This window comes from Callorhinchus milii, unplaced genomic scaffold (genome assembly GCF_018977255.1).
Source record: "Callorhinchus milii isolate IMCB2004 unplaced genomic scaffold, IMCB_Cmil_1.0 Scaffold18, whole genome shotgun sequence".
Taxonomy (NCBI): domain Eukaryota; kingdom Metazoa; phylum Chordata; class Chondrichthyes; order Chimaeriformes; family Callorhinchidae; genus Callorhinchus; species Callorhinchus milii.
The window spans coordinates 2,710,198-2,722,610 of record NW_024704759.1 but is presented as its reverse complement, the minus strand read 5'-3'; the positions used below and the strand labels follow the sequence as shown (position 1 = coordinate 2,722,610).

The 12,413-nt window shown below is 46.6% G+C and overlaps 1 protein-coding gene across 1 annotated transcript; it reads right to left on the bottom strand.

Annotated features, from left to right (window-relative positions):
- Window positions 1-1,526: 1,526 nt before the first annotated feature.
- ccm2l (CCM2 like scaffold protein) lies at window positions 1,527-12,413 on the bottom strand. Its single transcript, XM_007885000.2, has 10 exons — window positions 12,292-12,413; window positions 10,573-10,746; window positions 8,670-8,753; window positions 7,644-7,827; window positions 6,933-7,063; window positions 6,286-6,421; window positions 4,929-4,992; window positions 3,696-3,843; window positions 2,925-3,063; window positions 1,527-1,919 (listed from the first exon to the last, which is right to left on the bottom strand). Exons 1-10 carry the CDS (start codon window positions 12,319-12,321, stop codon window positions 1,657-1,659), a joined length of 1,353 nt encoding a protein of 450 aa, XP_007883191.1. The 5' UTR covers window positions 12,322-12,413; the 3' UTR covers window positions 1,527-1,656.

The window sequence follows — 12,413 nt, the reverse complement described above, 5'->3', positions numbered from 1 at the left end:
GTCTCGAGGACACTATAAGGCGCTGTATCAAACGTAAGAATTATTATCATTATTTTATCACATCATCGAATCGTCTCAAAGCGCCTCTCGGGATTTACTTAGACGGAAGGATCATTCACTCCACGGCTGTTTGTGGGAGATTGCAGTGTGCAAATTAGCTGGCGCTGTCACCTGTAAAGCACAGTCACTACGCCTCACACTTACTAATCGCGAAGACGTTAGTAGGCAGTGTACCAAATGCAAGGTTAATTTATTTATCGGAGATGATGTGATATCTGGCCTGGGCTAGCGCGATCCCACAGCCCTTGGGAGATTTGGGAGAGCAATTCTCCCAATGCACACTCTGGGGGTCCCCAAGCCTTGGCTCTTGCCAACCTGTGCCTAATACTTTCCAGAATTAGGCCAGCGCCTTGGGACGTCCTCCCGACATGAAAGGCGCGTTACAAATGCAATCTTGTGGTTGTTGTAAGCAGGATGTGTCCCTCCAGGGAGAGAGAGAGAGAGAGCATTCCATTCCAATAATCTATCTCTGGGATTTCCAAGTATAGTCTGGTTGCGTGGAAATCTCAGTTTGGTTTGGATACTCTTAAGCAGCGGTGATGGGTTTTCACACGGGTCAGACGCCCGGCTGGACAACATAAATAAATAAATAAATAAATAAATAGCTCAATGCCTCAGCTCGACCCTGGCTTAACTCGTCACTACCACTTAAGTCGTCAAACTGTCAATAATAATATAATAATAATCCTTGCATTTGATATAGCGCCTCATCACATCTTCGAGACGTCTCAAAGCACTTCACAGAATGTACTGTAAAGTGAATTGACTGTATATTTTATGGGCGAAACGCAGCAGCCAATTGCACACAGCAGCGTTCCACAAACAGGCGAGGATTGAGTGACCAGATTATTAAATCAAATCAATATCTCGGCTGCGTTTATTTATGTATTTATACACATGCCTAACTCGCCGCTCCTGATAACTCATCACTGAGCTTTTTTCCCCTTGGGTAACGAGTTAACAGGAGTTTACTCCTGATAATCTAGTGGACCCAAACTTGTTCAGGGCTTAAAAGGTTCTATTAAAATTGGCTGTAGGTATGAAAATAAGAACAATTTTTACATTTGTACAGCGTCTTTCATGTCGGGAGGATGTCTCAAAGCACCTCACGGGATTTTACTGTGAAGTGTAGTCACTGTGTGTTTTGTAGGCAAATAGGTTTAGTACAACAAGTGCATCACAATCTCTCAGAAAGCAGCTTTGATATCAAATACCAAACTAACTCTGATTTACCAGCATCGATAGAGCACAATTTAAATACTATATTTATTGTAATTTCATAACATTTTTCTCTGGTGTGGGGGGAAATCGCACAATTAATTCAGGGCTGCGATTTGAAATACGTTGAGGGGATTATTTCTCCATATTCTCATTAAAATGTTTAAAGACTTAGCAATGACAACAGCCGGGGCCACGACAATAAACAAAATAACAAACAAACAAGCAAGCAAACAAAGAAACAATCACCAGCAACAACTTGTAGCTCTCTTCAGGCAGGATAGCGTCTCAGAACGCTTGATGAAACGCCTTCAATACAGACCCTTAAATAATTGATCGAAGTAAATGGAAGTAAAGAGGTGGATCCTGTTCAGAGGGTCACAATAAATCGTCTTCCACGTCGCAGCCCAGAGCTTCGATGTCGTGGGTGATGTTCGAAATCATTCTCTCAAAGGTGTCGGATTCCGAAGGTCCCGACCAGCTGTCATAACTCCTGACAGCGGAGGCTGAGGTGTTGCTCATGCTGCGTTTGATCCGCCCGAAGCTGTCCGTCAGGATCCCCCTCCCGTCCTTAATGCCGATGGTCTCCAGAAAACTTTCAAAGTAACTGGCGTCCTTATCGGGTATGAAAGCCCGCATTCCTGCGTCAACAACAACAACATCATCATCAACATCAACATCATCATCACCAACAACAACAGCAACATCATCATCATAATAATCCCTCCAAAACAAATAATAATTTGGTCGTTTTCAATCCACGACTGTTTGTGGGACGCTGCTGTGAGCAATTGGCTGCCAGGTTTCGCCCACAAAAATATATGGTCAATTCACTTTACAGCATATTCTGTGAAGCGCTTTGAGACGTCGAGAAGACGTGAAAAGCGCTACATCAAATGCAAGGATTATTATTATTGTTATTATCAACATCATCATCATCATCAACAACTACAACAACATCAACTAAACGTCATCATCAACAAAAACAATAGCAAGGCACGAGTGGCTCAGTCATGCTTCGGGGTATCTCCTGTTTTTACAGGAGGAGGCAATTAAAAAAAATTGAAAGTGCGGATCCAAAACAACAACATCTTCTACATCATCAACATCAACAACAATAACCACATCAATATTTTTACGTTCGCACGGCAGCTTTCACATCAGGAAGACATTTCAAAGCTCTTCATCCTTTCCGTCACTTCTGGAAGCAATGTGTGCGGCAGCGTCCTGGCCTCGATCAATCCGTCCCGGTAACCTGTTCCAGTTCTCTTACCCCACTGCGTAAGATAAACATTGCCTGGTTTCTGTCCTGAAATTGCCCTTTAAACCCTGCGCGCTCTTGTTCTCATGTCTCGGAGCATCCTAAAGTATTGTTCTGGGTTTACTTTACCAATCCCATAAAAAAAGAAATGTCTACAACTCTACCTCTCCGATACTTCTCCTTTGCAGACTGAAGAGTCCTTCAGCTTGTCCAATCAGTGCACAAAGCTCATTCCCCTAACACTGAGTATCACTGAGTTAGAGGTACAGTATAAGGGTTTAGTTTACCTAGACCCTTTGAAAGCTTCAATAAGATCTCTCCTGAGTCTCCTCTCTCTTCCAGCGTCAACACACTCAGCTTCCGCCACTGCAACAGAATGTTTTACCTAGAAGAAGGAACTTTCGATTCTCCCCGTAGAGGCGTAGAAGATCTGAGCAGTAATCCTCCACCGAAGCTCCAATTCGATACTCACGGAGAAGCAGAGCAAACTGCTGAATTTCTTGTGCTGATAACTTTGTTCTTAACTATTAAGAGAATAAGAAAAGTTTAATACAATGGGGGTGAGGGGGAGTGAGGGGTGAAGTACCTTATATTATGTTAAACCAAGGACTTGTCGGTGCCCTGTTCGGGTGGATGTTAAAGATCCCGCAATGCTATTGGAAAAGACGAAATTCCTGTAGCGTATTGGTTAGCGCACTCGCCTCGCAAGCGAGAGGACCTTAGGTTCGATTCCCGGGCAGGGAGAAACGATAGGCAAGTTTCCTTACACCACACATGTCTGTTTACCAGCAGTAAGTAGGAACCTGGTTGTTGATCGATTGGTGGATTGCTTTCTGGGGTTATTATTATTATTTCGCCCGCAAAATATAGTCAATTCACTTAACAGACTATTCTGTGAAGCGCTTTGAGACGTCTCAACGACGTGATGAGGTGCTGTATCAAATGCAAGGATTATTATTGATTATTTATTAATATTATCTCTGGAAAGCGATCTGCTAATTGACAACCAACGGGGTTCTTACTTACTGCAAGGTAAGCAAAGGCATGTGTGCGGAGTAAGGAAACTTGCCTAAGGTTTCGCCCTGATGGGAGTTGAACCCAGGTCCTCTCTCGAGGCGAGCTCGTGATGGTGGCGATGCATGAAGGATGTACTTACTGTGGTCATGTAATCCTGCAGCAGGTCAGATTCAATGCTGCCCTGATCGCTACCACTGCAGGCAGTGCCTTGACTGTACTGGGAGCCCCTGTATGAGGGTGATGAGCTGCCGTTGTAGTAAGGCTCAAAGGTCTCCTGCGACCCATTGCTGCTCACAGAGCGGGAAAGAGAAATTAATAATAATAATCCTTCCATTTAATATAGAAACATGAGTAGGCCATTCAGCCCCTCGAGTCGGTTCTGCCATTCTATAAGATCGTGGTGGATCTATACCTCAAGTCCAATTACCCGTTATGGCCCCATATCCCTTAATACCCTGACCTAACACGTATAACGCCTGATCACATCATTGAGACGTCTCAAAGTGCTTCACAGGATGTATGGTAAAGTGGAGTGACTGTGTATTTTTGTGGGTGAAACGCAGCAGCCAATTGCGCACAGCAGCGTCCCGCAAACAGTCGTGGATTGACTGACCACATTTTAAAAATGGGGGAGGAAATAATTACTCCCGGAAAGCGATCCGCCAATCAACTAACAACCGGGTTCCTACTTACTACTGGGTAAACAGAGGTGTGAGGAGTAAGGAAACTTGACTAAGACTTCGCCCTGCCCCAGGAATCAAACCCAGGTCCTCTCGCTTGCAAGGCAGGCGCTCTAACCAATGCACTTGTGGACCACAAACACAATGAATGGAATCCATTCCATTATAATAATAATCCTTGCAATTGATACAGCACCTTATCACGTCTTTGAGACGCCTCAAAGCGCTTCACAGAATATACTGTAAAGTAAATTCACTGTATATTTTGTGGGCAAAATACAGTCCATTAGCAGGGCAACCAGGAAATCCCATTCCTGGGACTTCATTAATAATAATCCTTGCATTTGATATAGCGCTTTTCACGTCGGGAGGACGTCCCAAAGCGCTTCACAGAACACACTGTAAAGTGAATTGACTGTATATTTGTGGGCGAACGCGGCAGCCAATTGCGCACAGCAATGTCCCACAAACGGTCGTAGATTGAAAATGACCAATTTATTATTGTTTTTGGTTTTGGAGGGATTATTATTAGGCTGTGTGTGGAGTAAGGAAACTTGCCCAAGGTTTCGCCCTCTGCCTGGAATTGAACTCAGGTCTCTCGCTTGCAAAGCGAGTGCTCTAACCACTGAGCTACAGGACTCCAAATAATTCTGCATAATTCTTAATAATTCTTTCTGGGACAAATAACTTACAAAGAGCTGCAGGAACTGAAGTCTGCCTCATAACCGTAGGTTTCATTCGTTTGTTGGCTATCGCCTAAAGAATGGAACAGAGAACATGACTTAATTCCTATTGCCTTGCCCCCACTGAGGCTATCAAATGATAATAATGATAATAATCCTTGCATTTGAAACATATCACATCGAAACATCCCAAACTACAATCAACAACAATTACACATTTATATAATAATAATTATAATAATCCTGGCATTCGATATAGCGCCTTGTCACGTCATCGAGACTTTTCAAAGCGTTTCACAGGATATACTGTAAAGTGTACATTTTTTTTAATCGTGTATTTTGTGGACGAAACACAGCAGCCAGTTGTGCACAGCAGTGTCCCACAAACAGCCTCATGGAGGTGAGAGACCCATTTTATTTGGGGAGGGGGGAGTATTGGCCAGGTCATTAGGAGAGAAAGACTCCCTTCTCTTTTCTAATAGTGTCACGGGAACTTTAACATTCACCCGAAAAGGCAGACGGGACCGCGGTTTAACAACAACAACTTGCATTACAGGGTTCACTGTAAAATGTAGTAACTGTGGGTTATGTAGGCACATCTGAAGGTTTTAGCCCCGTTATCTGACCGATAATTCAGTTGCTCTTCCCTTCCCAGGCTCACTGGAAGTATCACAAGTGAAGGGTTTTGGGTGTGTTGTGGAGGGAAGTGGTCAGGGAGATTATATTAACGGAGCTCAGTGGTGTCGCTGCAGCTGATCGATCAACTTTGTTCCATCAATGTCTTTTTAGTTTATATATTTTTTTTTAAAAATTGCCGTCGCTGTTTTGGTCGAGGAGGAAACCTCTCTCTTTAATCTCACTCCGCCACATGAAGCAGTTTCCTGTCCGATGACCAGTCACGGTGCAATCCAGTTCACAGAGACAAAGAGAAAGCGCTCCACAGGAAATCACTGCTCTCAGCACAGGGCTGAGTAACACAGCAACTTCCACAAAGCGGGAGGGGTGTGGGTGGGAGGAGGGAGGAGGGGGTAGAAGAATGGAAGCACAACTCGATTCCCGGGCGGGGTGAAACCTTCGGCAAGTTTCCTTACTCCGCAGACCTGTTTACCCAGCAGTCAGGAGGAACTCGGGTTGTTATTTGACTGGCAGATTGTTTTGTGAGGGTAATAATCCCTCGTATTAAAAAAAAACTGGTCGCTTCAATCCACAACCGTTTGTGGGACGCTTCTGCGTGCAATTAGCTGCCGCGTTTCGCCCCCCCAAAAAAAATACACAGTCACTACACTTTACACAATCCACCCTCCCTGCCCTCCACTCCTCCTGTCAGATGGAGCCACGGGGTGGACGCTCAAGGCCCGAGACTCACTTCTGTCCATTAACCAGCGTCTGTCCGGTGTCGAGGTGTAATGGAAACCCGCTCGGTCCACACAGTCGATGGTCTGATCGGCGTATATGACCCGGAAAACCTGGCAGATAAGGGAGCAGTATTCCTCAGCAGAGTCCTGGTTGCAAAGGAACGACGACGACAACAACAAGAAGGCACATTAATACACCAATAAATAATAAATAATTCCCGCGCTTGACACATCAAGAGGACGTCTCGAAGCATTTCACAAAGTGGGGGAATAGTTGACCAAAAGCACGGACGGAGAGATAGGTTGTCAGGCTGGTTGTGAAGGTGGGGAGTGGAGGGAGAGGCAGAGGGAGAGAGAGGGCAAGGGAGATCCAGAGAGCGGGGCAGAATGGCTGAAAGCTGTCCCACTAATGGTGTGATGAGACGGAGGGAGAGGGCGGGGATGGTAAAGTTTGGGGAGGGGGGGCTGGCGGGGGAGGAATGGAACGCGAGGACAAGGGTCTTGAATTCAATCCCAATGGGGTAATGTGTGTGTGGGGGGTGGGGGTGGTATGTGAGGAGCCAGTGGAGAAGCAACGGTTATTGACCATCACATGTGTTAGAGTTAACAGGTGCCTGAACACATGATGATAGAGAAACAGCAAAGAGAAACAGCGCACCCTGCTGTCCACGGAGAGAATGACGAGGTTACAGGAGGTTTCTGAGCTGGGCTCCTGGGTATCTGGTGTGGTCGCTCCTGTTTGTCTGCGTTCCAGGCTGCCCCCGGCCGCCATAGCCACTATTCCCAGCCCTGGAATTACACAGAAGGTCACAGCGTGGATTCTCAGGCCATTCACCACAGAGACAGACAATTTACTGCACTGGAACGTCCCACAAACAACCGCGACGGTGGGGGGGCTGGTTAGAGTAGAGAGGTCCAGTGGGGGAGCGAGCACCAGCACAGACACGATAGGGAGACAGAGAGAGAGAGAGAGCAGGGAATGATCTTCAACGCAGGGTAGCATCCCAGAGCACTTGACAGTGGCGAGATGGGGTGGAGCAGGAGGGAGGGGGGGAGGTGACCGTAGGCACGATCGAAGAGGAAGGTCTTCAGGTGCTAGAAGAGGAGGGATAGAGGACAAGTGTTCCAGGGTTTGGGGCGTGAGTGGCTGAAAGCGCGGCCACCGACGGTCCAACCAACCGATCATAGTAAACATTAATAAAAATAAATGAATAAAAAATTAAAATAAACACTATTTTAGAAACGAATAATTAATAATAATCAATAATAATTAATAATAATAACCCAACCGAGACCCAGACTAGTGCTTCCCCAGCTCTTCTCTGCGAACGTCCCACAGTCAACCGCACAGCCTGCCTCGCTCACTGACCGGTTTTGAGCACGAGCAGGTGCAGGGCATCGTCACGGACGTAGGAGACGGCAGCGATCTCGTGGGTGGGGATACGCAGGATGAGCTCCTCGTTGTCCCTCCAGGTGAGCAGGAGGCAGCGGGCAGACAGGCTCAGGATCGTGTCCTGCTCAGGGGTCGTTTGCAGCGGCAGCTGCTTCTGTTGCTGTCACGGGCAGAAACCTCAGTGAGGGGCAAACATAGGGCACCAGACCAACTGCAACCAGACCAACTGAGTCACATTGAGACATCCCAAACTACTCTTAACAACATTTACATATTTATATAATAATAATAATCATAATAATAATACTACTAATAATGACGATAATCCTTGCATTCGATATAGCGCCTCATCATCTCGTCGAGACGTCTCAAAGCGCTTCACAGGATATTCTGTAAAGCGCAGTGACCGTGTATTTTGTGGGCACAACGCGGCAGCCAATTACGCACAGCAGTGACCCCACAAACAGCCGTGGATTGAGTGACCAATTTTATTTACTTGGGGGATTGTTGGCCAGGACACTGAGAGAGAGAGAGAGAGAGAGAGAAACTCCCTTCTCTTTTCGAACAGTGCGGCGGGATCTTTAACATCTACCTGAACAGTTGAAGGGACCTCGGTTTATACGTCTTCGAGACGTCTCAAAGCGCTTCACAGGATACACTGAAAGTGAAGTGACTGCATATTTTGTGGGCCAAACGCAGCAGCCAATTGCGCACAAACAGTTGTGGATTGGGTGACCAAATTATTATTATTCTTCTTCCCCCAGGAAGCGATCCGCTAATCGACTCACTGTGGGTAAGTGGGAACTTACTGTTTTCCCTCTTTTCTCCCCCAATTCCACCCTACAAGCACATCCCCTGATCCTACCCTCCCTCTCACTCAATCTTGCCCAACGACTCGACTTGCTGGGAATCAAACCCAAGTCCTTTCACTTGCAAGGCGAGTGGTCTAACCACTGGGCTACAGGACTCCACATTGTATTAAGAGTGAACAGCATCTCTTACCCTTGCTGTGTCCAGTAGCTGTAGGAGGTCCACTTTGCTGGATGGATTTAAAGAACAGGACACCAATGTCAAATGGCCCAGAAACTGGAGGGAGAGATGAGATGTTTCGTGTTACAGCCGGCAGACAGCGTTGACCTTGGCAGCGAAGGATCACTGGACGTGCTGAATGTTTTTTTTAAAACTTAGGGGGGGTCGTTAGCAAGCCTTTGACATAGGCCAAACATCCCCCCCACCACCCACCCCCGCAGCCAGTTTTCCCACAGCGACTTCCCACAAACAGTCATGGACTGACTGACCAATTTTATCTGAGGAATTATTGCTCAGGACACCAGGAGACAGAAACTCCCTTCTCTTTTCAAATAGTGTTTCACGGGATCTTTAACAACCACCCATACAGGCAGACAGGATCTCGGTTTTAATGTCTCATCCAAAGAACGTCACCTCTGACAATGCAATACACACACACACACCCCAGCACTGAACTGTGTGTCAGCTAAAACTGTGAGTTCATGTTGGTGAGCTAGAGGGAAGGGTGGGAGGGGAGGGGGATGTGAGTGTAGGGTGGGGAGGGAAGGGTGGGATTGTGCCACAGTGGGTGGAGGACACATCTGGACAAACAAAATATAGTCCTGCATCTAATACCGTTCTCACAGAGGAATCGGTTAGTGTTTGATGGGATGTGCCAGCTCTTAGCAAATTAACCTTCACCCTGAACAAATCCGTTTCACCTCTAGGTCCACGAACAGATGTGGCTGATCATCCTCCCCGTTTATGTCAACATCACAGGATTGTCTGGTTAACCCTGGCTTTGCCTTGTTGTTCCCATCGTCCTCACAGAGGTCACCCCTGGTCTGTGCCTGTGGCCGTTAAAGATCCCTCGAAAAGAGAAGGGAGTTTCACTCCCACCCCTCCAACCCTGGTTTACTGGCCTACAATCTAACCCACCCCAACCCCCACCCCACCTGCCACATCATCACTTCACGTTTCTTTGTGGGGTACTGCTCTACTGGCTGCTACAATAACACCCCATGACTAACTCCCCAAAAGTGCGTGGGTTTTTAATAGGTTGGTAATGAGATCAAGCACAGCTTGATCGGTTGGCGAGAGGAACCAATTCCAATCAGAGCTCCGAACTACGACATTTCAGGAGCTCAACGAAAAAAATAAAATCCAATTAGCCACTTGCACTCAACTGTTTTGCAGAGGACGTCATTTGGTTATAACCTGCTGCTTCCTGGCTTATCTCTCGTTCCCTGACCCTCATGGAGAACACTATACCATTTACTCCCTGGTGAGCGTGCGCCAATGTATTTTTGCATATTAAATCATCGCTTAAGAAACTGTTTGAACTCCAGGTGTTCTCTTCCATCCACTTGTGAGCAGCGGTTCTCATTTCACATTAAAAAAATAGCCACAAAGAGACTCCGGAGCCAAGAAATTCCATCCCATTTTGGGGCATTCAGGAAGCTGAGCTTCACACGATTCTGAAAAGGAACTTACATCAAAAGAGGCTAATTCTGGCCTCTGAAATGTTGAGACGTCTCAAAGTGCTTAACAGAATATAGTGTAAAGTGAAGTAATATTTTGTGGGCAAAATGCAGCAGCCAATTGGGCACAGCAGCGTCCCACAAACAGTCGTGGATTGAGTAACCAATTTATTATTTGTTTATTTTTGAAGGATTACTACCTCTGAAAAGCGATGCCCCAATCGACGAACAAGCGGGTTCTTACTTATTGCTTGGTAAACAGATAAGTGTGGAGTAAGGAAACTTGCCTAAGGTTTTGCCCTGCACGGGAATCGAACCCGGGTCCTCTTGCTTGTGAGGCGAGTGCACTAAGCACCACACTACAGGACTTCACTTCCGACCTGATACATTTCCTGGTCGATCAGGAAACAACTCACCTTGACCTCTTTCTCCAGGTAGTCGTGCAGTAGGATCTCGGGATCTATAGGATAATCAGGGGGGAAGAGGGGGATGGAGTGCAGAGGTCTCCTGTACACCTTATTCCTCTCCCGGTGCCTCCTGCTCTTGTCGGCTTTGGGGAACACCAGCCTCTTAATGGGAGACACGAAGCCCTGAGAAACAAGAGCAATTTTCAACTTTTTCGAAAAAAAATAATTCTTTGTAAGTTAGCCTTCACAAAACAGGGCAAGTAATTTAATGATAAAAATGATAATAATCCTCAGGAGGACATCCCAAGGCGCTGGAGAGTCAGGGATCCGCACCAGAGTGAGTGGTTGGGATCAAGAGGGGTGGAGGGTGGGGAGGGTAGGGGTGGGATGGTGACCGAAGGCACGGTCGAAGAGGAGGGTCTTGAGATGGTCTTGAAGGAGGCAAGGGAGGGGGGGAGTGAGGCAGAGGGACTGTGGGATGGAGTTTCAGAGGGTGGGGGCAGTGAGGCTGAAGGCTCACCCGCCAATGGTGGGGTGGGTGGGTGTGGGGATGGGAAGCAGGCCGGAGCCCGCTGAGCGGAAGGAACGGACAGGTCAGGAGGGGTTTAGGAGGTCGCAGAGGTAGAGGAGCAAGGCCGCGCAATACAACGCAGTTTACACTTACGCAGCGGCTTTCACGTCGGGAGGGCGTCCCCAAGCACTTGAAAGTAGCAAAGTGGTACAAAAAAGCAAAGCAAACCTCCAGCGACGCACATTTCCAACAAGAGAACAAATCAGAGATGATGCATGTGGCGTGCTCGCCCGTTATCGCTGCAACAAATCACTGTCGCAATGAACGAAGGCTTTTTTTTTTAAACGGTGAGAAGCAAGTACTTCAAGAACAGGAGGAGAACATTCAGCCCTTTGAGTTTGCTTCACCATTTTATCAGATCACGGTTGATCTGCAACTTAATCCCATTTGCCTGTCTTTTCACACCATCTCCCTCGATGCCCCGCCTACCAAACATTTATCTGTCTCCCTCTTAAATATTTTGATTGATCTACAACCTATTTTGATGGTGAAGGGGGTGGGTGTGGGGTGGGGGCGGGGGAGAAGAGATATCAAATTGAACATTTCTGCAACCCTTTGTGCACGAAAGTGATTTGGTTTCCGATTTTCTCCCCAAAACTGGTTTGCCTAAGATTTGGTCATTTCTGTTCTGGATTCCCCTAACAGAGAAACAAGTCTCTCTCCCCTCTTATCTATCTTATCAAAGCAAAATCTGCTACAGAGATTGTTTGAGCCAACAGCTCCCCCCACCCCCACACTTGACAAATTATACAAAGAAAAAAAATCAAACCACTTCGATAAATCTGTGCACATCACTGTGAACAAAAATTATGCGATTGACAGAAAGATCCCTTAATTCCTAGTTTCCTACTCCTTCTCCCTCCCAGTTAAAAAGGTTTTCCGTAAACATTTGTGAAAATAAGGCTGTAAACATCAAAATTCCTCCCTCTATTCTTCACTGAATGTTGAATACAAAACCCTACCGCCCTCTCCCCCCCAAAAAGGAAATTGTGTCCCGCTTATTTACCTCCAAATTGTCTCTCTCGGCCCACGGGGGTGGGTGGGTGGAGTGGGGGGGAAATGACTTTAAAACAAAGTTTGAGGTCACGACTTGTTTGTGTGCATTTCAAATCTGTGTACGGTTCACATCACATCAAATAATTCATCAAAATGTTCACCTTTCTCCCTTTCTTCACGTCTTCATCCATGTTTCCGCAGTTGTTCCGAGCTCCTTGTGTGTTTGAGCGTGTGTTATGCGCGAGTGAGAGCGTGTTACAGTGTACGTGTGATATGTATGTGT